The 24,992-nt window shown below is 44.5% G+C and overlaps 1 protein-coding gene across 13 annotated transcripts in view; it reads left to right on the top strand.

Annotated features, from left to right (window-relative positions):
- SYT16 (synaptotagmin 16) overlaps positions 1-24,992 on the top strand; it is a 104,220-nt gene that overhangs the window by 41,126 nt on the left and 38,102 nt on the right. For 10 of the 13 annotated variants that reach the window (XM_064422943.1, XM_064422942.1, XM_064422936.1 and 7 more), the window contains 2 exons: positions 8,614-8,792; positions 19,645-20,271. In XM_064422943.1, coding sequence (XP_064279013.1) covers positions 19,716-20,271 — 556 coding nt within the window. In that variant the 5' untranslated portion in view covers positions 8,614-8,792; positions 19,645-19,715. Of the gene's footprint in view, positions 1-2,107; positions 2,317-8,613; positions 8,793-19,644; positions 20,272-22,735; positions 22,862-24,992 lie in introns of those variants that run through there. The other 3 variants (XM_064422932.1, XM_064422944.1, XM_064422945.1) reach the window with 3 other exon arrangements.

Raw genomic sequence — 24,992 nt, 5'->3', positions numbered from 1 at the left:
TGGCATCCTTATTTATTTATCCTTTTTGAGAGGATGGCAGCTGATAGATGTGTCACTGTGATGCTGCACAGTTATCTTCTTTCCCTGTCTCAAAATTTTGCATTAGTGATACCATGGCAACAAAGAAGTTGTCTTTAAGAAAAGGAAAAAAAAAAAAAAGGCATGACTTCAGTGTTCAAGAAAGGTGGCAGACTGACAGCCCTAGTCTTCCCTTTCTAGCAGTAAGGCAGTGTTGGTGTCAGCTATGACAAAAGGTATCAGATTATGATCTCTGTGTTGTACTGTGACTGAAAACAAACCTGGGACACAATCAAAGACAAACCTACTACAGGGAGAGCAGGCTGAGGACCTTCTGAGAAAAGGTGCTCTTGTTGGACAATTAAATTCTGTTTAAATTAGAAATTTTCCTAAGAAATGCATCATCTTGAAAAAAACTTTCTTAGACCCAGGTTGTGTCCTCTTTCAGGATGGAATTCTCCTCTGAGCAGTCTGTGAGAAAAAACAGCCTGTCTCTTGCTACCGTATGGTTTTTCCAGAGGCTGGAAAGTCAAAGATATCTGAAAGGGGCAGTTGAGACCTCTGTCCTGTTTGATTTATTTGCATTTGAGTACAGGTCTCATCTCTAACATGAGAGCCCTAAGCAGCAGGAGACTGGCTTTCAGTGACTAGATTCTTTCATTTGCTCTAATTCAAGTTGTATTTATCATTATCACTACAGCCATTTTCTGGCTTTTCTATGCCTTAGGTGAAAGCTTCGACCTCACTGCTTTGTGTGATAGCTGGTTTTACAATTGAAAATAGTTCCAGAGTGCAAAACTGGGAATTTTGGCACAGCTCAGGGATTAGAGTGAATATTGAGATAGAGAAGAAATGGCAGAGCAAACTTTGGAGTGTGAGGCCATAGACTGTGGGCCAGGAAAGTAATTTTCTACCTGCTTGTGATTTTTCTTCCCTGGTCTGGAGAAGAACTGAGATGAAGAGTGGTGAGGCTGCAGGTTTCACTTTGGTTACCTCAGCTGTGGGCCCAGCCCTGGGGACAATCCTGGCAGGGACCTTGGGCCAGGAGGAGCAGGGCTTGGATGGGTGTGAGGCTCCTCGTGCTGTCCCCATCGAATCTGTCCAGCCCTGACATGGAGGGGCCCAGCTTGCAGCTCATGAATGGCAATTCAGATTCTGTGCTGCTCAAATTCTCAGTCTCCCTGGCCCTGTTAACTTCAAAGACTTTGAATATTGGCTGAATGGAGCCATTTTTATGGTTGTTGCTAAAACTGATGGTGAACCTCTGGATCACTCTTGCGAGTGACCTCCACCAGACAGTGTGAAATGTCCCTGTCTATCAGGACATATTTCTGTTCCCTTGTTTCATCTGTGTTTGCTTACAGATGGAGGAATGAGAGAGCCAGGACTCTTCTGGATGCAGAATTTCAGGTGCCATTGTTTGCAGAGGCTCTGTACTTGCTGTGGACTTGAACTAGTGCTCCACACTCGCTTGAGACACATCCAGCAAAATGAATACTTCATCTTTTCTAGTTGAAAAGTGCCTTTTGTTGAAGGCAGAATGTTTCACAGAGCCCTGTGTGCTCAGTTACAAATGTCATCAAGAGCACTGCTCAAGGCCAGGATGGGTTTTTTTGCTGCTGGGAAAAGAGTGCTGCCCCAGGGTCGTACACAGCAAAACACAGAGCAGCCTTTGTAAGGTGGGAAATCTGGCCTCAGGGAAAGCTTTCTTGAAATTGGGCCTGTGGCTCTCACAGGTTGGCTGCTGGGTGCTTTGAGGTTTGCCCTCCAAGTGTTTATGTCTTGGTCATTTATCTACAGCAGGTTCTAAGTGAAATCCAGACTGCGTCCTGAGAATTCAAGTCTGAGTCTGGCTTTTATGAGCAGGCTGAGAAAAATCAAATCTGCTGCTACTTCTGGCCCCAACACAGGCTGCACAGTGAGCCAGGCTGAGCCTGAAGGGTGGAGGCTGCCCTCCTCTAGTCCTGCACCTTAGACATGGTACAGGGAAAAGGAAAAGATGGGTTTAAGGCAGAATTTGTCTCAGGCCTTCCATTTCTAAGGGGAGAGCACTTGCTAAATAGCACTGTGTCTCCTGTTGTGCCTCCAGTTCAGTGTGGCCTGAAGATTTTGAGCACCTCTACTGGACTGCATCCCTCAGAGAATCAGAGAATGCAGCTCCCCAGTTTTGGGGGGAAAATTGCCAATTCTGCGGCTTTTGTGTGACCCAGTGTGACTGAGGAGAGATGCCTGGAGTGCTGTGACTGTCACCATGATGTCATCTCTAGATGAAGCCTCAGCTCTGGGGTGAAACATGAGGTAATTCTAACACTGAAATGATCATATAAATGGATGTAACTTGACTGTTCTTTTGGGTCTAACTTCCACCCTTTGGGGCTGTGCCTGTGCCATGGCTCCTGTTCTGTGGGGCAGTTGTGTTAATGTTTCCCTGCTTCAGACACCTGCTGGGGGATAAATGCATTGAAACCTGCAAGGTGTTTGGGTGGCTCTGGGGCTGGTAGAATAGAGGGAAATTAAGTTGATTTACTGTCTTTGAGACCTCTGAAATTGCATCCTATGTCAGAGGCCATAAGGGAAGCTTTAATCTTTGAAGATGACCTGCAAATAACATCAGCAGCAGCTGCAAGTGAGCCCATTCCTCCACCCTTTGATCAGACAAAATTGGCAGTCAAAGTAAATAGAGGTATAGTCAGGTCGTAAGTGCTTTCTGTTCTTCATATTCCTTATATAAAAGGACTGGTGAACCTCCTCATTCTTGCTATCTGTAAATCAGCACATAAAAATAAAGTGTGTGAAACCCAGCCTCTATGCAGGGCAAGTCCTCCTGCCTTGGATGGGAATTTCACTCCTGCTACAGCACCAAATGTGGTCTGATTGCATTTCTGATAATGTATTTGTGGATCACCTTGAGGAGAAGAGGGGGAGTTATACAACTGTTCCCTCACAGTGCTGTTGGAAAGGGTCGGGCTTTGTCTCCTTTGAAATAGATATCAGGAGAGAGCTGCAATCCTGTGAAAACACACATTTATTTCTGAAGTGTTTGTGTATTGTGTGTGTGGTGCACATGAATAGAATTGCCACCTGTCCAAGGCTGATAAGGACAAGCAGTGGTCATGTTCTTGCAGTTTGCTGTGTGAAGAATTGGCACCTACAGCTTCCCTCAGTCTGAGTTTATGAAATGCTGCATGCAAGGAGTTGCTTCACCATTTGTGGCACTTTCTGAGTTTGCATAGATGGGGATTTGTTGGAGGTTTTTCTATAATGGATACAGTGTTAGCCATGGCTTCTGAAAACCCCTTACCTTTTTCTTCTGCCCTTCTGTCTCAGAAAGATCCCATTAGTAATCCTGTTCCTTTAGGAATCCACATATGGCACTGCTTTCCTTGATAACCTTGGCCTCATCTTGTGGGTGGGCAGAGTGACAAGATTCTGATCCCCACGTGCTTTGGGCACCGAGTAGAGGAAGTGACTGAGAAAGCTGCTTGGTGTTTCCATTGCACCCAGCAGGGAACTTGTGCTGGCAGTGGGGCTGCTGCCATCATCCCATCCCACATAACTTCCCTTCAGTATTTGCTGAGCCTTGCCAAGCACAAGGATGGACTCCTGGGCTCTGCTGTGACACTGCTGGTGGGGATGAGGGTATGTAGATATGCAAGTAGGTGGAAACTCTCTAATACATCATAATAGTAATAATAATAATGTACACTTGTACTGCCTTGCAGCTTTCGCTGGAACTTCTGCCCACGCACCAGCCTACTTGGTTCACAATGCAGTGTGCATGCTAGACAATTAGTGGCTGATAATGAAAAATGTCATGGGAACCAGCAGGAAAATCATAGCTTACTCCAAATATATAATGAAATGTAATTAGCACAGACAGCAAAACAGACAATTTATGGTTTTTTTTATTTTTCGTAATTAAAAAGTACCAGTAAACATTCCTTTTTCAGGAAGTTTGGTATCAAATGAAATTAAAGAACTATTGTCTGGAATAGTATTTTATGCAGCATTTAACCCTTGCACAGCAGAATGGATTAAGATCTTGCTACTTGCAGGTTCTCCAAGTGAATCTACTGTGGAGCTCCTTGTGTTCATTCCCCTGGCCCTGGTCCATTAGGAGAGGCCAGCCCTGGTAGCAGGATTGCTGTGAAACCAGCTCCAAGCCCAAACCCCAGCTGGATTCCATGCATGTAACACTGTGGCCAGCACTTCTCTCTTGTTCTTCTGGACAGACTCTCCCTGAGGTCATCTTGTAGTGTGGATGTGGCTCTGAGGAGAGGTTGGAGCAGGAATAGCATTATAATGCCTTGTGATCCCTATGTCCTCTCTCAGATTTCTCCTCATTATAATGCCTTATATCCTCTCTCAGATTTCTTCTGTTGACCTCAGCTCCATTTCTGATCTCCTTTCTTCCTCAGGGCCCTTCACACTGCATCTGTGGTTTGTTCTTGAGCAGTGGGCAAGGAGTGTGTGCAGTTGTGTGGCCTCAGCCTGCCAGGAGCACAAGTACCATTTCTTGCCTTGTGCCCTCCACCAGAGCAGCAGAATGAGTGGACCCACTGTGGCACTGCACAAAGGTGTCCATGGCATGAATTCTTGGCTTAAAAATGGGTAAATGGGGGAGGATTCTGGCCGAATAAACATTCAGCCAAATGTTTATGTCCCAAAGCAGGTGGTGGTCAGCACCTCCCAGGGTTTGGACTAAGAGCTGAATGCCTTACTGTGTCACATTTTCTCACTCCAGGCACAGTCTGTCATCCATTGCTGTGAGGATGGATATTTTACCCCTGAAAATTCCAGCAATGTGACACATTCCAGCAATGCTGCTGCACAAGGGATGCCTGTGCATTTCTGCTACTTTTCCTCCTCAGCACCTCTCAGGCCCAGACAGTCACCACAAACCAGAACAGAGCTCTGCTCCAAATCAGTTTTACAGCCATTTCCCAGGCACAGCCTTAGTCTGGAGTTTTAAATCTGCAGAGAAAGCCCCTCAGCTGAGGGTTGGGAGGAGAGCTGGGAGGTGTCATCGGGACTGTAGGCAGGTGCAGGATGTTTTCCTCTTGATGATGGAGAAGCAAATTGCCAGCATGCCCCCCCCCCCAGAGGGATTTGAGCTTCCAGCTGGAGCAGCTGCAGTGTGTGAGGCAGTGCTCAGGTGCAAACTCAGCCCTCCCTCACAGACCTTGAGGCACAAACTTCTGATGTCTGGCTCCAGGATATTGTGGTTGAGAAAAGAGGAAATTTGTGCATAAAGCCATGGGACAGGATGTGCTGCCTTGTACTGTAGGAGTCCCAGTCACCTCCTTGCATGGGGACAGACTGTCTTTAGGAGGGATAGCAGAGCTGCTTGGTGACCTTATTGAAGGGAGGTGAGGGATCTGAGGCCTTGTTCGTGTTTTCCATGCAGGAAGAGTCTGTGCAGTCCCTTCTTGTCAGAACCCAGGACATCCCTCTGGGTGCCCTGGATGGCTCAAAATCCTGGCAGGGGGGTTGGAGACCCTGACATGCAGCCAAAGACCCCTGCGGCTTTGAGTTCAACCCATGGAATAAATTACCACCTTTGTATGAAGAATTAAAGGTCGGAAAAGTTTAGATAGCATAATAGTAGTAGTTATAGGGTGAAAAGAGAAATTTTGAAGATTTTTACTATAGGGATCGAGGAGGCAAGATAGAGGAATTTGGGCGTTGTTCTGTTCTTCTCCCTTCTTCTTCCTAGCCTCCATCTTCTTGGTGATGGTGGCACTTTGGGATTGGTGTAGAGTAGAAAGTCACTGTCTAACACAGGTGATAGGTATTGGAACATAACTGTAAATATCAAATATGTAGTTTAGACTATAAAAGACAACACCAGCCCCGTGGGAGGGCAGTGTGCCTCAGACTGACCTGCTGAACAGAGCTTGGCAGGCCAGACAGAAAATGTTTAGATAAGAAATAATAAACAACCTTGAGAATGACAGCTGAAGACCTCTGACTCCTCCTTCCACAGCTGGATTGGGGAAAAGAGACTTTTAATACATCTCAGGGTCATCTTGAACAGAGGAGATCCTGAGACCTTCTTGCCTGTCCTCCCAAAAACTCTGCCTTTCTGGGGACAGTTTTTAGTACTTGGCTTTGACAACTTCCTCCTGGAAGTTGATGCTGGACCTTTGGTGAGCTCTGATAGGTGGTGCCTTTTATATTTTTGGCCCCAGGAGTAAGGGAAGCCAGAAGAGCTGTCCCAAGTCCTGTGTCACTGAGCTGCTACTTTCTTGTTCCTCTGTATCTGACCAGGAAACAAGAATTAGAAGGGCAATAATGTTGTTGTGCCAGTCTGAGTTACTTTAGAGCAAATATATAGCAGGTGATCAAGGTCTCCAAGCTTTCCTTCAGGATGCCTGTCTAGTCAAAGATCTGCTTTTTCTTCTGTGGTTTTGCAAGGTATTTGAAGGTCTTTTGGGAAAAAGGGGCACTTTGAGGATTTTCTTTAGCTGGGGCTTGTATAGCATTTCAGAGCATGTACTGAATAATTTATATTTAAAAATAGTGGTGGCTTGCTTGTGTCCTGTCTGAGAAGGGGAAACTCTGGTGTCTCCTTGAGCTCACTGAGATTTTTATCAAATAAAATAAATGGTAACAGTGGTGTCCTTGCTGCACACACCCTCTTGTGAGCTGAGAGCTGGTGATCCCGTGTGTTTTATACATAAGATAGAGCATTATCCTTTTTCCTGCTTATTCTGTGCTCAAGAGCAGGGTAAGTCTGTGATGGGATGCAGCCAGGCTTTCATGTATATTCTGGGGTTATGGCTATGGTGATTTATACTCATCTCCTTTGATTTATCCTTGGCTCCAGCAGCCATTTAATGGTGACTTCAGCAGCTGAAAATAGCCAGAGTCAATGTCTCACTCAGCCACTCTCACCTCCCCAGCTCCCTGGGTTGAGGTGTGAGAGGAAAATGGGTCTGAGATGTGCTGGCCAAATTATCTGGGGAAATTATGGTGCCAAATGCAGTGCTGGCAGGCTCAAGGAGAGGTTGGATGGGGCTCTGAGCATCCTAGGGGAAGGTGTCCCTGTCCATAGCAGGAGGATTGGAACCAGATGGTGTTTAAAGTGCCTTGCAACTCAAACCATTCTGTGGTTCTGTGAATTGTCTGTGCAGAAGAGAGCAAGGGGAGTGTAGACTTCACCTTGTTGTCACTTCAGCTGCTGTGACTCAGGGCATATTTCTGCTCCTTCCTCAGGTCGGAGCCACCTCCGGAGCCACCTCCGGAGTTTGTGCAGCACGTGTTCCTCTGGGTTCACTCCCAGCCACTCGTTTGTTTTGCATGTGGGCTGCTGCTATGCATTGCTGATTTCTGCTTCCAGTTGAGACATGTTGGCTTGTAGTAATTTAAGTTTTTTAAAATCTCCTTGGTAGCAGTCATACAGTGCACTGTCAAGGCTGTAACTGGGGTCAGTGTAGCTCTTCTAGCCCAAGTCTTTTGCTGAGTCAAGTCTTATAAATTCCCTGCTGGATGTTCCACAGGCAGGGCTCTGTTTACATCCTTTCATCCTGCTCATCTCATCTCAGCTTTGTAATCACAAACATCCCTGGTGTGCCACTGATGCTGCTGATGTTTCATTTTTATGGGGTCTTTGACTTGAATTGAGCAGCTGAACTTCGCCCCTTCTTGGTGAAGTAATTACCAGAATAACAAACCCTTTTTTTTTTTTGCAGATGACACTGAAAGTTTTTGACATGTGTGCCCTTGCCATCCACATCTAGTGATGTATGTAGTGTTTGTCCTTTGTTTTGGCATTTTGATATGTGTGAGAGAGGTGAAATGGCTTTAAAAGCTTTTAGCTGGCGCCTGTGGTTTGTTGCAGACCCAGTGGTACAGGCAGAACATGATAAATTGAAACCAGACTGTTTCTTTACAGTTTGACATAGGGATGTGGATGTACAGGGCTGGGACATCTGCTAGTGCAAAACCACTGTGCTCATCACCTGTGCCCAAACCTGACACCCAAGGACCTAAACTGAATTACCTGAGCTGGAGGCTGATGATTTTTTTTTTCCCAGAAAATAATGATAATTATGTGATATAGTCATACTTCTTACTTAAGGGTGAAGAAGCTGTTGAATGAGGATCATAGGCTGTACGTTAACCTGGTTCTTAGTAAATGCAATGAAGTTAGTGAGTACCATTATGTATAATCTGATTGCTTTAAAGAAAATACAAAAATTGCAAAGGAGGTGTTGGGGCCTTAATGACCCACTATCCTTTCTTGTTGTAGTACAGATGGAGAGTGTCTCTCTTGGAGCTGGTGGAATTCTGAATTCCTATAAAAGTTTATTAAAATCACTTGGTGTCTTTCCTGTGTTGGAATTCATCCTGTGACAGAAATTAAGACCTAAATGGGAACCAAGTCTTTGTGATGCACATCCTTAGCAGACCAGATCGATGTGTTAGATGGATGTTATATCCAAGCCCAAGTTCTGCTGGATTTCAGTTCCATTTCTTCTGTGGCGAGGATGGGAAGCAGAGCCAGGGGTACAGCTGTGCTTAAACCACATTTTCCCTAGGCAGTTTTTCCTGGTTGTGTTGATGATTTCTTTTTCGACTTTCTGTTCTCAGTTACTCCTGATGCCACTGGTTTTTGTCTGCAGTGGGAGCCTTCATTATCTTCCCTGCAGTCCTCTTTCCCTTCACCAACAAGAAGCTCTGCTGTGAAGAGAGAGGTGGGCTCCCATGCCTGGAACAATGAGGGTGAAGAAAACACTGCAAAGAAAAGTCCAGAGCTCATGAAGGACTTGGTGAGTGTCACAATATTTATTAACTGCCTTTGATGTGCAGAGTCTTCTGGAGGCTTTGATTGACAGACACAGGACAGGCACAGGCCCACCTGCTGTTTCTCAGGTTGTTTGTGTGGAAAACAATAGGGTTTTGGGTAATAACCTCCCAAATTTCATCATAAGGATATGCAATTACTACTGTGTTCCCATTATCTTTGTTGTCTGGAGTAATGTCTTGAAAAATGAAAGTCAACACTGGGGAAAGAAGCCCATTCCCTGCTCTGTCTGTTGTGGGAGTGTTTTGTTTATCCAGTGAGAAGCAAAATGTGAGTGTTTCTGAGTAGCAACTGTGCCTTTCTGCTCACAAAGGATATGTCTGTCCTGGTTTTCTTGTAGTAGCTATTACACGCTCTTTCATGCATTTGTTGTGCTCTGGAAATGTTATGTCTTGGGTAAACCCATAGGTCCTGGAGTCAGAACAGCTGGAAATTTTACTATGTTAGAAAAAGAACATTTTAATTTTTCTCAGCCATCAAAAATGCATCTGTTCTGGTAATGGTGGTCACTGTGAATTTGGTAATTTCTTCCTGTATTTGTTTGTAATTTGCATGTCAGAAGTGTATAATCACTAAGATAGTCAGGCAAGAAGAGGCCTCAGAAGTCTCCCAAATGAAGGGTCTGCTTCTCAATGATTCAGTCTTAAATCTAAAGGCAGAAGAGCACAATCCCAAATCATAGAGCTCATTCAAGGTTGCTTTGTTGTTCATTTTGCCTCGTGTCTCAGCATGCCTGAGGACATGATCTGGCTGTACTTTGAGACTCCAGGGCTCATGGACAGTTGAAGGCTTGGATGCCATCTGTGGTGGGAACTCAGTGGCACAAATTCTTGCTGAATTCACTAGCGAGCCAGGGACAAGCACCAAAAAGGTACAAGTACAAATGGTACTTGAAATGATTCCCACCCACACCCCTCTCGACTGAAAGTCCTAACTTCAATGTTTCTAAACAAAGACTCTGGGGTTTTTTTTATAAGTTTCCTTCATCGATATTACTTTTAAGTCTTTTTCCCCTTCTCTTCGCCTCCCATCAAGTGGTGTAAAAATGTGGCTTTTATTTCGGTTTTTAAGATGACACATCTCCCAGGAGCGTGTGGGTGTTGACATTCTATGGAGCTGTCACAGGCTATCATGTAAACATGTATTTGCAATGCTTTTTAAAATGTGAATTATTAATAAACAGAGTGGCTTGCTTTTTTTTTTTTTTTCGGTGTTTGTTGCTTCCAGGTTTTGAAGGACAAGAAATTGCTTCCCAGCTGACACTCTCGATGGCAATTTTCATTTCAGACTAAATCTCATGTGTCTGAGTGATAAACCTTTGAAAACATGGGCTTATAATGGAAACACTAAGTCAACTTTAACTACAGCTGTGCCATGCAAGAAAAATACCACGTACCTTAATGAGGTGCTAAATCTGATACGGCAGAGGAATCTGTTGTAATCATTAATTACAATGGAAGCTTAAAGCTGGAGTCTGCTTTTCCTGTTCAAATAAAATGGGCTTGGCGAGTTGGAGCTGAGAGTTATTTAAAAATATCACCTCTATATTTAGTTTAAATTTCACCGTGGTGTCTTGGTACTTGTAAAGTCAATATGGAATCTGTGTGTAGGAAATGCCAATGCTTTTAAAGGACAGCAGCATGAAGGAATATATTAAACCCTGGGCTAACTCAGCGTGTCATATGGCGAATGCAGAAACCTGGAGGCTGAGCTTGGGCAGGGAAGCCAGGCAAGGCTGTTTCCAGCAGGGTGAGGGAGCTCTCCCAAGAGAGTGTTGACAAGCAAGAGTTTGCTTCAGATTTGGAATATGGCTTTGGTGGGTAGGAAGGAGCAGGATGGGGGAGCATTTGCAACGTGCAGTTCATTGGTTAGCGTTCACTTTTCCTCTTTTCAACTCTTACCTCCTGAGCTGTGCATGTTGCAAGGAGATCCTGATTCCAAGGACTCTGGAGGTCTTTAACATGCAGCCCACTAATGGTTGCTCTTCCCAGTCCTAAGTTCTCAATTTGTGGAAAGATTTTTGATTCTCCACATCGGGAATTAGGAGTGCTTAGAAGATGTCTATCTAAATAGGAGAGAAGGCATTTTGCATGACTGTGGCATCTGCTGTAGGATGAACCCCCACATGCAATAGCACAGCTGAATGAAGGCTGTGGCCTGGGAAGGGGTGTATGGGTTCAATGCATGAGCTGCCCCTCTTGCCCTTGGATCCAGCTGAGTTTTGAGTCATCTACCAATGGAGAAGAGAGTTGGTAGAGAAACATGAGGAAATCTGTCTGTTTTGCAAGTCTGCAAGGTGACATTTAGAAAATCTACTGTAAAATGTCAGAGCCTCTTTTTTGTTGTTGTTTTTGCTTTCCTGTATAGAGCCTGACCCCAGAACAAGGCAAGTAACAGAATGAAATAGGTGCTCCCATCCACATGGCTCTAGGACACATCTGGCTGTTTTGTTCCTGATTTAATTTTAATTGCACAGTTTGTGTCTCTATGGAGGGGGAAAGATAAGGAAAAGATCATTGTGGAAATGAAGATTTCATTGAAAACCTTTTTGGAGGCTTCAGGACAAAGACTCTTAATTACTGGGGCAAAATGGATGGCAGATTTTTGGTAACTTCTATGGATCCTGTTCTTGACTGGTTTGTTGATCTCAATGATGAGTCCATCTCTGGAGCAGGGATGTGCTGCCTTGGTTTCTTCTCACTCAGCTGCAGGAGTCCCTTCACTGGCAGGGCTGGAGCTCATCTGGACACAGCCAGCCTGTATTTAGGATGCACTTGGCACTGCCCAGAGCAGGCTGCCAAGGTAGAGAGGCTGGTAACCACATACCTGGTAGGAAATTAGCACAGGGCATGTCAAGCTTGCTTGGCTATGCCCAAGCATGTGCAGAAGGAAGAGGTGGTGGCATGAAGCAGTCCTGGTCTTTCCAGAGTGATGCAGAGCCTTGATAGAGGTCATGTGCAGAACTCCTCAGTGAGCGAAAGATTAATTGCCACACCTCTAGAGTCAGCTCGAGTGGTTCTTCACAGTACTGGTGGTCTTTCAGGAACTGGGAGAGTGTGTATGGGAAATTGCCCCTTGAATCACCTCTCCACACAAGGCAGGAGGAGCTTTCCTTGAGCAGAGGCTTGAGAGAAGTCAGTGAGGCCTCATGTGAGACCTTTTGATGTTGTGATGGTTTGGTGTCCCTCTCTGTAGTGTAGGTTTTGGGACCAAGAGGAGGTGGTGGTGTTCCTACACACAGTGTTTATAGTGTTGGGGAGCCCTCCAAAAGTTCATGGGTGAAGTGGATTTCACAGGTACCTGTGACAGTGCTGGGCAAACCTTTGTACAAAGAGCTGTAACCAACCACAGGCTGCAGTGCTGTGGCTCAAGAGAGTGAAGGGTCCTCTTTGTTCTACACAGTAATCTTTTCATAATGGTGTCACCTGAGACTGGGAAAGAAATTGTAGCTTAGTACACTGTGCTTTATATGAAAATATTCCAGTTGTGCCTTGCCTTGAACACTTGTTGAAGATGTACTCTTGATGTGTGAAAACAGCATAAATATGATGAGGTTTGAAGGAAGGTTTCTTTTTTTTCATTTTTTCTTTTGTTTTATCATCCTCAAGAGCACTTTCAGTTCATGTTCTCAAGCTGTTCTGCACAGCCACTGCTCCAGCCTCTAGGGCTAGCTGCACACTTAAAATAAATAAATGGAGATGCAGTTCTTATATAAAACACTCATCTCCCTTAGCTTTAAGGAAAGCATCAACACCTCTAGCACTCAGCCAGGGCTGGAATGTTAGCAGTGCTGCCTGGGTGCTGCCTGGGTGCTGCCTTTCATTGTCAGTGCTGCCCGGGGCCCAGGAGGGCCCTGGGGACCTGTCACATGCAGTGAGTGGGACTGTCACATGCAGCAGAGGCAGGGACTCATGTTTAGAAAGAAGAAATGTGGGTGAGTGTGACAGCACCAGTCTGGCTTCCTCCAAAGTTGTGGAAAACCCAGGGGTGTGCTTCTCCAAAGAAACACAGCTGTGGTTGGTCCTTTTCACTCTGGTGTGAGCACCCAGCAGCTCCGCTGTCCTCGGCAAGGGCAGACTGAGGGCGAGCCTGAGGTGGTTTCTGTCACTCAGCTGAGGTGTGCAGCTCAGATTCCTCAACAATCCTGTGGCAGGAAGGAGAGAAGGTTGTGAAAGGGAAGTTTCTCAGTGCCCACATGAAGCTGCTCTTCTAAGTTGTTTTTTCTCTCAACTGCTTCGATAGAGCCTCATAGGAAGAATGAGTGGCCATGGGACAGTGGGATTGCTGCTACTGATGTTGGATGAGCCTGGTTTGCAACAAGCTGAATTAAATGGAGGATTAGAGTAGCTGAGGGAGCACCCTAAGTCACTAGGGACAACCTGCTCTGATCTGTGGCTCCAAATTCCTTTAAATCCCTTGAGTCAAGGTTTGCTTTTCCCAGTGACCCCTCAGCCTCCCAGCTTTTCTGGCTGGACTGGTGGTTGACTTAGAAGTGAGAGGAGATGGAAACTACAGACTCAGCCATGTGTGCACACAAAAATGGATCACCAGGAATCATCCACTGTGTTTTTGTCTCCCAGCCATCACTGCCTTCACTGCTCTTGGTGGTCCACACAGAGAGATTCCCACAGGCTCTGTGAGGATGGAGTGTGTGCGTGGGGGAAGGAGTAACAGGAGCTGGGTGACTCCTCTAAATGTTTCTAAAATAAATTCATTTTGTTAAACAGCTAGACATGCTCTCCCACTGATAATTTCCATGCAAGTAATTGCTCTGATTGACCCTGGTTTGTTCACTTGCTGGAAACTGGGTAGCACAATTGCAGGCAGGGTGGAGTCTATGGGACCTGCTCTAGGGAGCAGCTTGACAGCGCAGGTGGGTGGGTTGGAGTGGTGGTGTAAATTGGTGTTTCTCCAGCCCTTTGAACTTGTGATTTCCTTTTGGCTATTCTGTCTTCATGCAAGCTGGAGAATGGCAGAAGCTCAATTACAGAACTTGCTGTAATTTCTGACTGCAGGTTTCTTCTTTCATTCCCCTAATCCAGTAATTACAGATGTTTCTCACTCTTTCAGCCTGAAAGAGCACAGTTGCCACTACTAACACCACTTTTCTAATACTCCAATGATTTGTGAATTTCTTTATGCCCTTTATGTAACCCTCGGCTGGAGAAGTATAAATGAAGTTATTCATTGCTGCTTTTTGTGCTACCATTTGGCATGGAACAGTTAGGGGTTTTTTTGTGCCTCTGGTGACAAGTAGCTCTTTAAATGCAAAGGGCTTTATTTTGATTTGAAGGATGTGACTGCCTTCGGTGGAGTGACTCTGGGTTTAACACCAGTGCCAAGTCAGAATCTGGCTCACCCGAATATCCAAACCCAAATATCCATTGTGGCCAGGGAGATGTTGCCACTTTCTCTCTCCTGAAATTCCCCCAGGTTTTGTATTAATATTTTGGTGGCAATAATATCTATCTGTGCATTCACAGATCCTCTGCTTTCTGGGTGCCCTGGACTTACATGACTTCAGTAGTTCTACAATCTAGGCAAAACAGAGTTATGAAGAGGTCAGCATAGGAAATCACCATCAGCTCCTCAGCCCCACTGCTGTTGGAGCTTCTGAGTACAATATTTGAATCCTGCTCTTCCAGAAACTTTTTTTTTTTTTTTCTTGAATTTGTCATCACATACTCTGTATGATGGAGAGACTTGGGTTTTTGAAAAAAGCTCCACAATTCCGAACGATAAATGTCACATTTGCATAATTCCTTTTTTTCTTCTACCTCTTTCCTCTTCTCCCCATCCCACTGAAGCAGCGAAGATCAGTAAATTTTAGCCATTGTTATCGACAAAAGGAGAGCGTGAACAAAGGAATGAAAAGAAAGTAGGAGACAACGTGGGGCTAAATATCCTGATCAAAACCACTTTTGTCATTTGGGCATCAATTTTTACAACTAATTTGGCACAGCATCACTAGCGAGCTGCCTGCAAAGACATGAGATGATTTGGGAGTGAGAAATAAGTCTGCAGGCTTCCTGTGCGTGGGCTGAGCCCCGTGCAGCCGGGTACATTGCTGTCTGCCTGAGCTCATCTTTGTTTTCTCTTCACCATTCTGGGGCTTGCAGGACCAGTGCTCTGCAGCAGTGGGTTTATTGCTGTGTTGATTTGTAACCCGTGAATGTTTCCAATGAGATGTGTCTAATTTATTGGCATAAACCATTAGATTTTCCTTCAGTGCCCTGGAGTTTCTGATTCACCAGCTGAAAACTATTATCACAGAGCACATAATCACTTGGAAAGTGCCTCTGTCTTCTCTTTTTTTGTGTATTAAATTCAACCACATAAATAGCGTTTTTATAGCACAAAATAGGCCAAAAAGGTACCAGATGTTCTGTATTTCTGTATTGTTTTTCCCTTAGGGAAGTGTGGTCAGTAGTGATGCTCACAGCTGATGTGAACCTTGGGCACTGTCTGTGAACTTCCCTCATAACACTTCTGCAAGAAGCTCCAACCCTCTGAACAGTTTCAAGTGCACAGGATGGGCTTGGCACTGTGACAATTTCAGCTGGAAATACATTTTCATCATAGTAATGTTTGGTGAGAGTGCAAGGGCTTTGCAAGCATCTTGTTAGATACAATTCTGGCAACAGCAAGAGGAGCAAAGAGTCCAGATTGTTCCCAGAACCAGGAGAGAGGATTTCTTGGCCCAGTGTTGCTGCTGCCTGCCTTCATCTGAGTACATTTTTAATCTACCCTCTGCTATTTTATGTGTGTTTTAATTGGGTTCTAGTCTGAAAGGAAGATCAGGCTTATTATATTTTTCAGTAGCTCAAAAAATCTTAACTGTCCTGGACTTCCTTATTTCCCCCTCCTGTGAACAGCAAAATGGTCTTATGTTTTGCACAGATCCTTGATGTTCTGGGCATCAGCTTGGATTCACACCTTGTTTTAGGTTATCCCCCTAAACTTGGGGCAGAGCTTCCTGCTGGGTCAGTTTGACATCCACACAAATAAAGTCCTGCTCATGGATATAATCCATTTTCAGCCTGTGTTCTGCTTGAAAGGGAGGGGTTTGGTGGAAAACTTCTCCAAGGGCCACACAAAAAGTGAGTGAAGAAAAGGAAGTTTGTGCCTACACTCTGCAACAGCTTGAATAAGGGACACATTAAGAAATGCACAACTGATGGCACTTTTTTAGGAACCTACCTATCAAGAAGATTGAAAGACACTTTGGGAATATTACAAACCTCTGCATTGTGGTCGTGTCTGAAATTCTGGTAATAGTCTACTTTTTTTAGCAATATAGTAATTGTACCTCTCAATGGGAATGCTACTCAGGAATAATGATCTTATCAAGACAAGGGAATATAGATTGTAGTAAAGGTTATGATGGTTTCTATGAGAGGCTTAACATTGATCCTTTTAGCTATCTGATTTTCCAGGAGAGGAAAATAACCACCCTAACTGCTTTGAGTTTAGCATGTGATTTGGTGTGAAAATTCTTATGGGCGGTTTTAGAAGATGGAACTTGAAGTAAATTTTCTAAACTGCTTTTTTCCTCTCTCTTGTTTGATGAATACTTTTAAAAAGAAATGGATTTTTTTTCCTATTTCCCACACATTTTATGCTTCTCTCAGTTCTTTTAGGGTTTTTTTTTCTTCTTCTAATACAAGTCAAAACTGTTAGAGAAATCAAAAGCAAAAATCCGTTATGTTGAAAAGACCACGTTGTGAAATATATCATAAACATGCTGCTAGAGCAGTGTCTCCTAATTAATGGAGAGAGCTCCTGGGAAACAGCAAGCCTGCAACACAGCTCAGCCCCCTTTGATCCTCTGGTGAGTTTGTAAAATCGTTGCCCGCCTAAACTTGTCTGCAGCTTGTTACACATTTTATCCATCTGCTGCAAGAACAAAAATAAACCATTTATAATTCAGCTGAACTCCAGTTGTTCAGACTGTGGAGTCTTTAGTAAAAGGATGGTAGGAAAAGCAAAGCAAAGGTGAAACAATGTCGAGGTGTTTGAGGTGCCAGGACAGGGAAGAGATGAATCTGACTCCATATTTCTTAGAAGGCTGATTTATTATATTATGATATTATATTAAAAAGTGCTATACTAAAATAATAGAGAAGGGAATACATGAGAAGGCTAGGAAAGGAATGAATAATAAAAACTCATGACAGACTCAGAGTCCAACACAGCTTGCTGGTCACCAAGTAAAAACAACTCACATGAGACCAGTCAAAGATGCACCTGTTGGTAAACAACCTCCAGACCACATTCCAAGGCAATCAGGTAGTTACTGTTTACATTTCTTTTCTGAGACTTCTCGGGAGAAAAATCCTGCAAAAGGATTTTCATAAAAATATAATGGTGACAAAACAGAGTCAGGCGCTCTGGAAAAGACATTGCTTTTGTCTCTTGAGATTATGTAGGCACTGAGTTGCAAGTTGCATGTGTGAGTTGCAGGTGTTACTGCAAAGTGGTTTAGATTTTTTGGTGAAATACACATCAGTGTCTGCCTATTGTCTGTAAACTGAGATCAAACCACTTGTTGGGGTTCCTAGGATTCAATTAAATGTCCCAGTCCTGGGCAGAGCTGTGTACACAGGTGTATGTGTCATGCTTCCCCACAACCTACAGGCTGCTGCTTGGCATGTGAAAGTTCACGTTCCAGTTCTATTTGCTGCTTCAGATGACTGAGTGACCACATCCAAGCTCTGCAGGTGGGTCTAGATAACTGCTTTACTCCCTTACTGCAAAATCTTGCTTTGGAAGCTCCTTCCATCTTTATGGCTGTGGTGCCAACCTCCCTGTGTCAGACTGTGATGTAGCCAGCCAGAAGTGGCGTAGCTCTGTTGGACCAATCAGGTGTTAGCTCCAAAATCTAATAACAAGAGGAGCTAATTATTCCCCATGCAAATATCACAAGGCTGCGTTCTGTTGATTTTTAGAACAGACCAGCACTTCATTTCAGCACCCATATGTTTTACCTGCATCAGTTAGCCATCACTTCTGGATGCCTGCATCCCTCTGAGGGCCACTGCTGCCCTGAGACAGAGGGAGAGCACTGTGAGGTTCTCCTTTCATCAGAAACCAGAGATTCATTTGCTCTTGCCTGTAAATAAATGCCAGGTTAAAAATGTATCCAGTATCTAGCACTTACCCACCAGAGTTCTTCCATGCCTGGGAGAATCTCCCTGTTTAAAGCACCATCTCCTCCCAGTGACTTCCCTGGTGCTGTGATTTACCAGGAGCCAATCCACATTATGCTGCAAATGGCTTGTTTGGAGCCTGTAATCTCTTTTGGTCCATGAGAAAATCAGTTGCACAAAGCAGAGAGGCTTTGCCAAGGGCAGGTTTGGAAAGAGGAGAGTGAGGGAAGGGAACAGCTCACCTGGGAGGTGAGGCTGTGGCACTGCCTGTTCCTTGCCAAAGATTTAATGCATGACAGGGAGCTTTACCTGGATCCCAGGGGCTGAGCTGAGGGCTGGAGGCTGCCAGATGGATGCTGGAACAGTGTGTGCCCTGAGCCCAGGGATTTTATGACAGCCACAGCTTTTAGAATGCCTTTAGTAACCCACATTCATTTACTGCCCTTGTTAGGGCTGTAATTCTTAGCACAAGCTGAAGCTGACAATAAACCTGTTGGAAGTGTCTGCAGCATAAATCAACCGAACACAATTATTTGGCACAGGTGTTGTAAAAGCTAAAGTCTTCTTCAGTCACTGATCTCATGTCTAGAAGAGCTGCTCACCAAGCAAAATGGGATCTCCTTATGCTCCATTTAAAATCCACAACGTTAAGATTCCCACTACATTTCTCTGGAGATCATTTCACAAGGTAATACACATTGCTGCTGAGCTTATTTTCTTGCTGTTACACTGTATTTACCCTTTTATACTTTGATTGCTTTTAGACCTCTCAATCCAGCAAGACATTTATATTTATTTTGAAGCTTCTTTTTAGTTGTCTTTTAGTCTAAAATCTGCACCTATTTAATTCTTTCTTCCTAAACCCATCACCCTATTTGTAGGTTTCTCCTTCTCAGAGTTCCTAAAAGAATATCTGTCTTGTGATACTGTGGGAAGATGTATATTGGGCAAAAAGGCATGCTAACTTTCTGCAAGTTATGTTTTTATTTAGAGTTAAGATGAATTTTGAGAAAGCATCATATAGAGATGACACCAGTGCTTTTGTTAACTTGCTTCTGTTCCCAGTAATTTTGTACCTATAATATTACACCTCCTCTGTTTGGCTGTTTTTTAAAATTTCTGTGAATGGCAAAACAGCTCTGGGCTATGTACAGAGAGAGTTTCTTCATAGTTTTTCTAGAGCAAAGTATTTGAGATGCTTGTCTGCCATGGGCTGCTACTGCAAGATTTTGGCCTGTCATTTTCATAATTCAAAACATAATTCTCCCCAAATTCTCCCTTCAGTTTTCTCACCTGCTCATGCTAATGCTAAGGAAATTGGGGCCAGGAGGTTATTTGAGAGGTTATTTATTGTTTTTTACCTTTTTTCCCCAGGGCTGTTGACAGCTGTAACCAGAGTGTGTGCACTTCAAAAAAGTTACTTGTGTTCCAAGGTTCTGTGTTCTTATTTTTATCTAAGGTTTAGCAAGTGAATAAAAGCTTTCCAGATCTCTGCAGGAATACGTGCAATCAGTCCATCATTTCTGGATTTCTGGTAGTATTCTCAATGGGTAGAAGTGCTTTTTCCATTTCCCCCTCTCATATCTAGTCATCTCACATAGATAGTGTGTCGACAGGTGTTGATGGACAAGAAATTTACAGTAATTTCTTATGGTGCTTATTCTGTAGCTCCCTGAATTGTAAGTGACATGCTGGCAAAGCTGAACAACTGATCACCAGACACCGGCATAGTGTTAATCATGGCTTCTGAGGCTGCTCACAACTTCCTCCAGCCACTGTCGTCTTGGATGTCTCAACTATACGAAGCGATCCAACAAGCAGGAGACTCCATATCTGCCTCTCTGCTGAATTTGAGTGGAGTGGGTCGTAAGCCAGAAGGAGAGAGGACCCAGGACCTGGAGAATAATGGAGGCGTTTATGAGGATTATTCTGAGGAATTAGATGATGAACAAGACCTGGACCTTTGGGATGAGGATTATTTCTATCCTAGAGAAGACAGTTACCTTGGAGGCCCTGATCTCACTTCACAGAACCTCCCTCACAGCTCTGACACGGGTCCAGAGAGGCAAAAACGGGTTAAAAACAGCAGCACCTCGGCAGAGCAGTGCGCTGGAAGCAGCAGGACCTTGGCAGCCAATGGATCCTACTGGATGGGTGAAGATCTCCAGCCTCCTGATCGGCTTCCTCCCATTGCTGAGGAAGAAGGTGAGCCCTCTTGGAGGATGGGAGGTCATGAGCACAGCCTCAGCCTGGGTGGCTCCTTAGGCAGTGCTAATGGCACGGCACGCTGTGCAGGTAAGCAGCTGGCACGCTCCCTGACTGCATTACCCAGGCCTTTCTTCTCTGCTGCTGCTTTCATTTAGTTGCTAATCTGCTCAGTATGTTCTGCATTGTCTCTGTTTCCCACAGCTAAAATAAAACTCCCCAAATCCCAAAGAAAAAAAATCCTAACCTTTCCAATTCTTCCCTGTTTGTGAGACTAATCTCATTGAAAGAATTGGGGATCTCCAGGGTGAAATGCTGTGTATTAGAAGGCAATCAGGCCCTGCTGCTGTAGCAAGGAGTGTTTTGCTTCCCTCCCTGTTCAGTTTCTGGTAGCAGGACCCTTCAAAGGGAATGTTTAGCCTTAAGCCTTTGCTTTGAGAACCATCTGCCTTTGCGTCATTGCTATTAAAGATATATATATATATATTTATATATATATATATGTAATCTCAAACCTTGTTTCTTTGTGCCAGGAATCTCAAGATGTTACTGTGCCATGTGCTGTGAAATGCTGTACTAAAAAGCCAGCCGTATCTCATGATTTTATGGATGAAAGGCTCCCAAATCACTTTCCTCCCCTCCCACCGCCCCCACAGGCTTTTCAAACAAGACTGAAGAGACAGCAGGCAGGAGATTATGGCAAGGAGAACTGAGTTTGATATTTTCAGTTTTAAATAGGCCTAACTATGACTTCTGATCTTTAAATGACAGCAGGAGTGTTTTCAGGGGATTGTTCCCGGGACTGAGTTTCAGCCACATGACTTGTGCTCGCTCAGTGTCACCACAAGTGAGGCTGGAGGTGTCCTGGGTCACAGATGGTGACACAGGTCCTGACTACACCCAGGAAAGCTGCAGTCCTGCTGACACCATCCTTGGGTCTTGTTGGCATAAAGCTGCTCTTTGCAAACATCCTGGGAATGGGAATGAGGGTGGAAAGAGGATGGGGGGGTGACTGAGTTCTACAATATGGAGCTGATGAAGAAGTTGAGGCTCACTGAGGATCTACAGAATTTGGCTTCAAATATCTAATTTTTTTTTTAAGCAGGTGGTAAGTGCTCTTGAAAATGTCTGTTTTATTATGACCAGGAGCTTTTCTTCACTCTTGCCTTCTAGGGAAGTCTTACATATTTAGCCTTTTCTGTGCAGACTGTGGAAGATCAGCCTGTTTGTTTTTGTATTTAACAGGAGTATCAGACTGAGAGGGTATAAACCTTGATGGTTCTCTTTAATGACTGTAAAATTAGCTCTTTTCTTTATTGCTATTTCTCACTCCGTTATGGCCGGGGAGTAAATAATTAAAAAGCTCTTTTGGTCTAGCTGTTCTACCTCCCAAACTGGGACTGCTTGTTTTGTATTCCAAATGAAAGATTGCCAGTTCCCAGATTAAAGATGTCAGAGTTGTATCTCTTGGAGCCCAAGCCCTCCCTTCTGGTACCCCTGTGCAGTATCCTGCCCCCAGAGTCTGCCCATAGGCACTGAGCCAGTGCTGCAGGGCTGGGTTTGTGTGGGTGCTTGGGCTGTGAGACCAGTGAGTGCCCAGAAGTGGTGCAGCAGGGCACAAAGTGTCCCTTCAGGGAGTGCTGGGGCTGTGGATCCCCTTGGACAGGTGCTGTCCTAGGGCACAGCCTGTCTCCTGCAGAGCCTGCAGCCCCCAGCCTCAGGAGGAGCTGTCGGAGCAGCTCACAGCAAATCCTGGGGCTCAGCCAGGTGCCAAGGGCAGCATTCCAGGGCAGCCTCCTGCCCCTGGGCCACAGGACCCTTGCTCACAGTGGCTGGAGGAAAGCTGGTGAGCTGTCAGGGAGCCCAGGAAGGAGCTGCTGGCCTGGTCAGAGCTGTTTGTCACCTGCAGGGTTCTGAGGGGTGGGCGATGGACCAGATGGAGTTTCCTGGAGAGGGACTTAGTGACAGACAGATGCCAGAGTGACCCCTGCAGCTCAAGGGAGGGTCCCTCTGAACATCTCTCCCAGATGAGTGCAGGTCCTGGTGAAGTTGCTGTTTGTCTCTCTCCATATTTTTTTGCTTTCCTTCTCCCTGAGCTTCCTGGAGCCACTGTGGGTTGGAAGGCTGGTCCCATGGAGCTCCCAGCACCTTCAGTGCTGCTTCCTAGAGCTCTCTGCTTGCACACCAGGCACTTCAGGGAGCACTGCACAGCTTTTTGCACCTTAGGGAATGTCATTCCAAATGGTCTCAGACAGACTTTAATATTTTTACCTCTGCAATGTGTTGCACAAAGGGCCAGCCAATGGTCTCAGGACTTCATAGTCACAAAGGTTGGCTGTTTGAGGGTTAGAGGGCTGGGAGCTGATACCTTTTTCTCTCAGAACTAAGTTGTATAATGGGGGAGAGAGTGCTGAACTGTGATTTGAAAATATCTTCCACAGACACTTTGATGTGGAAGAACTCGTTTTGCTCTTCCAAGTGAACTTTCACTTCCAAAACACACATGCTCTTTGTGTTTTATTTTTCAGCTCTTTATTTCCTCTTTTTCCTTTAGATTGATTCTCTAACATCAAGAGTGTGAACTCTTCTGATGGTAACCTAGACATGCAGAGAGGCTGTAATACCCTGGCAACTTAAAATTTCAGTCATGGATTAAAATGATCAAGAGAAGATGTTCGAGGTATCCTTATTTCTGTTAGCTTTTTACCTAACCCTAAGTGACAATGTAAGTGACACATGGACTTGCTGACATTCAGCAAAGCTGTTCAGTAGCATCAAAATGAGCTTTGAACATTTTTCCTTCCATTTGGCAGGTTTCTCCCCCCCATTTCTGCAAAATACGTATTTCCTGTTTATCCTTGTATTCTTTTCAGAACATTGCATCTTGACTTTATTTCACTTAATGTACCATATTTCTCTCCACAATAGAATATTTTAAAGCTAAATTGGCACAAAACAGTAGCAATGCTGAATGCTTTTTGTTGCCATGGAAATATTTCTGGGCACTTACTGAAGACCTGGTTGCCAATAGTAATGTAACAGAGAAAATAGATATGCTTCATTTAGCAGCCACTGGTGATTAAAGAGCCACAGAAACCTGTTACAAGGTCATTCCAATATATAGTTTATTTGGTTTAGGGGGAAAAAGCCCTGCAGCCCTAGTTGAGAATAATTTTGTTTTAAAAGAGATGCAAAACAAAATCCAATAGAAGTTCCCTTCTTTTAAACTGACAGCATGCTTCTGAGATGAAATAAAATAACACTGTAGTTAAAAGCTATCATTACTCCTTCTCCTTTTCATCAAATATGTTTTTTATTCCATTTTTACCTCTTAGGAAATGTTTCCTGGCTCCCAGAGTAGATTTTCTCAGGCTCTGAAGCAGCACATATATTACTGAAAATCTGTTTTAGGCTTAGGGATCTAGTAAATTATTTGAGCAATGAAATTCTTGCATCCATCAGACACCAAGAGGCAGGTTAATCATGGGGTGCAGGTTTGGCTGCTGTCCAGTGCTGCTCTGTAATTAAGTTATGGTAGTGAAGTTGTAGCAAGTTTTCAAAAAAATGCAAGCAAAAGTTGTTTTTTCTTTTTTTTTAATTTTTATTTTTATTTTGTATGCTTCTGATCCACAGTTTAATACTGAGAAGGTAGCTCAGCAGGAATTATTGCAGTGCCAGGTGTTTGGCTTAAGAAGTTAATGACAGCAAAGCAGAGCCTTCTGTGTATGCAGATTGCTGCCACCGGTGGCAAACCGTGTGGCTGTGAATTTTGCAGAATCACATGAACTCTCTCTCCCAGAGCCTCGTCCATTGTTTAACCTCAGAGCCTGTGGCAGAGGAGCTGTCTCCCAGCACAGACAGGGAGGGAGCAGCCTTTGCATCCCCCACGGCTGCTGCTCAGCTGCCTGGGGGTGCCTGGAAGAGCGTGGCTGCCAGGTCCATCCTTGCACACTGGGCTTGAGAAGTGATAAAAGATCCAAACCAGCAAAGAGAGGAGCAAGGAAGCACACCTGAAAGCAGTGCACTGCGAGTAGAAGGGTAGAGGTGGCCAGTGCTTCTGCTTCCCAGCATGGATCTAAAGGGGAAAAAACAGCAATAATGAGAAAAGTGAAGAACAGCAATGAGTGTGCAAGGGCTTTAGCCCACTTCTCCCCCTGGGCTGCTGTCCTTTGCAAACAAAAAGCCAAATGACCATTAAGATCTGTCTCACCTGCCTGAAAAGGCACAGGGACAGGCACAGCAGCAGTGCTGAGCCCTCTGAGTGAGAGCTGAACTATTTCTGCACAAGAGAGTGCTGGGGTGGAAGTCTCCCAGGCTGTCTGGCACTGCTCACAGCACTGCTAATGGATAGGTGAGCACAGCACTTCCACTGCCACAAGTCCTTAGAGATTTTTTTCTCCTCCATCAACTGGACAACCTCAGCGCCAGCTGAAACTGCATTTCAGTTGCCCTAAAATAATTTTTGTGGCCTTGGAATGCTAGGAAGTGTGACACCTCTGTTTAGATGGCTGGCTAGCCTTCCTCAGCACATGTGAGAGGGGAAGCACACCTCTGGGGCTCTGGGAGTTTTTAAATCTAGAGAGCACTATTGCATTTTACTTACCTTGGCCTCCAGCTTAACGGGGGTCATTGATTTTTGCCAGTAATTTCTGTAGTAAAGGAAATTATTCTTTCTGCTCTGTATGAATACTCCTGACCTCAGTAAATGACCCTTCATACAGGCAGGAAATCCTAGGCAAAAAGTGAAGTTTTCATTAGATCCCATAAACCCATATAGCAAAGAATACCCTTAAGAAGAAGATGTTGATTAT

This window comes from Passer domesticus, chromosome 6 (assembly GCF_036417665.1).
Source record: "Passer domesticus isolate bPasDom1 chromosome 6, bPasDom1.hap1, whole genome shotgun sequence".
Lineage (NCBI taxonomy): Eukaryota > Metazoa > Chordata > Aves > Passeriformes > Passeridae > Passer > Passer domesticus.
The sequence above is the reverse complement of the archived record's forward strand: the minus strand, read 5'-3'. Positions and strand labels throughout refer to the sequence as shown.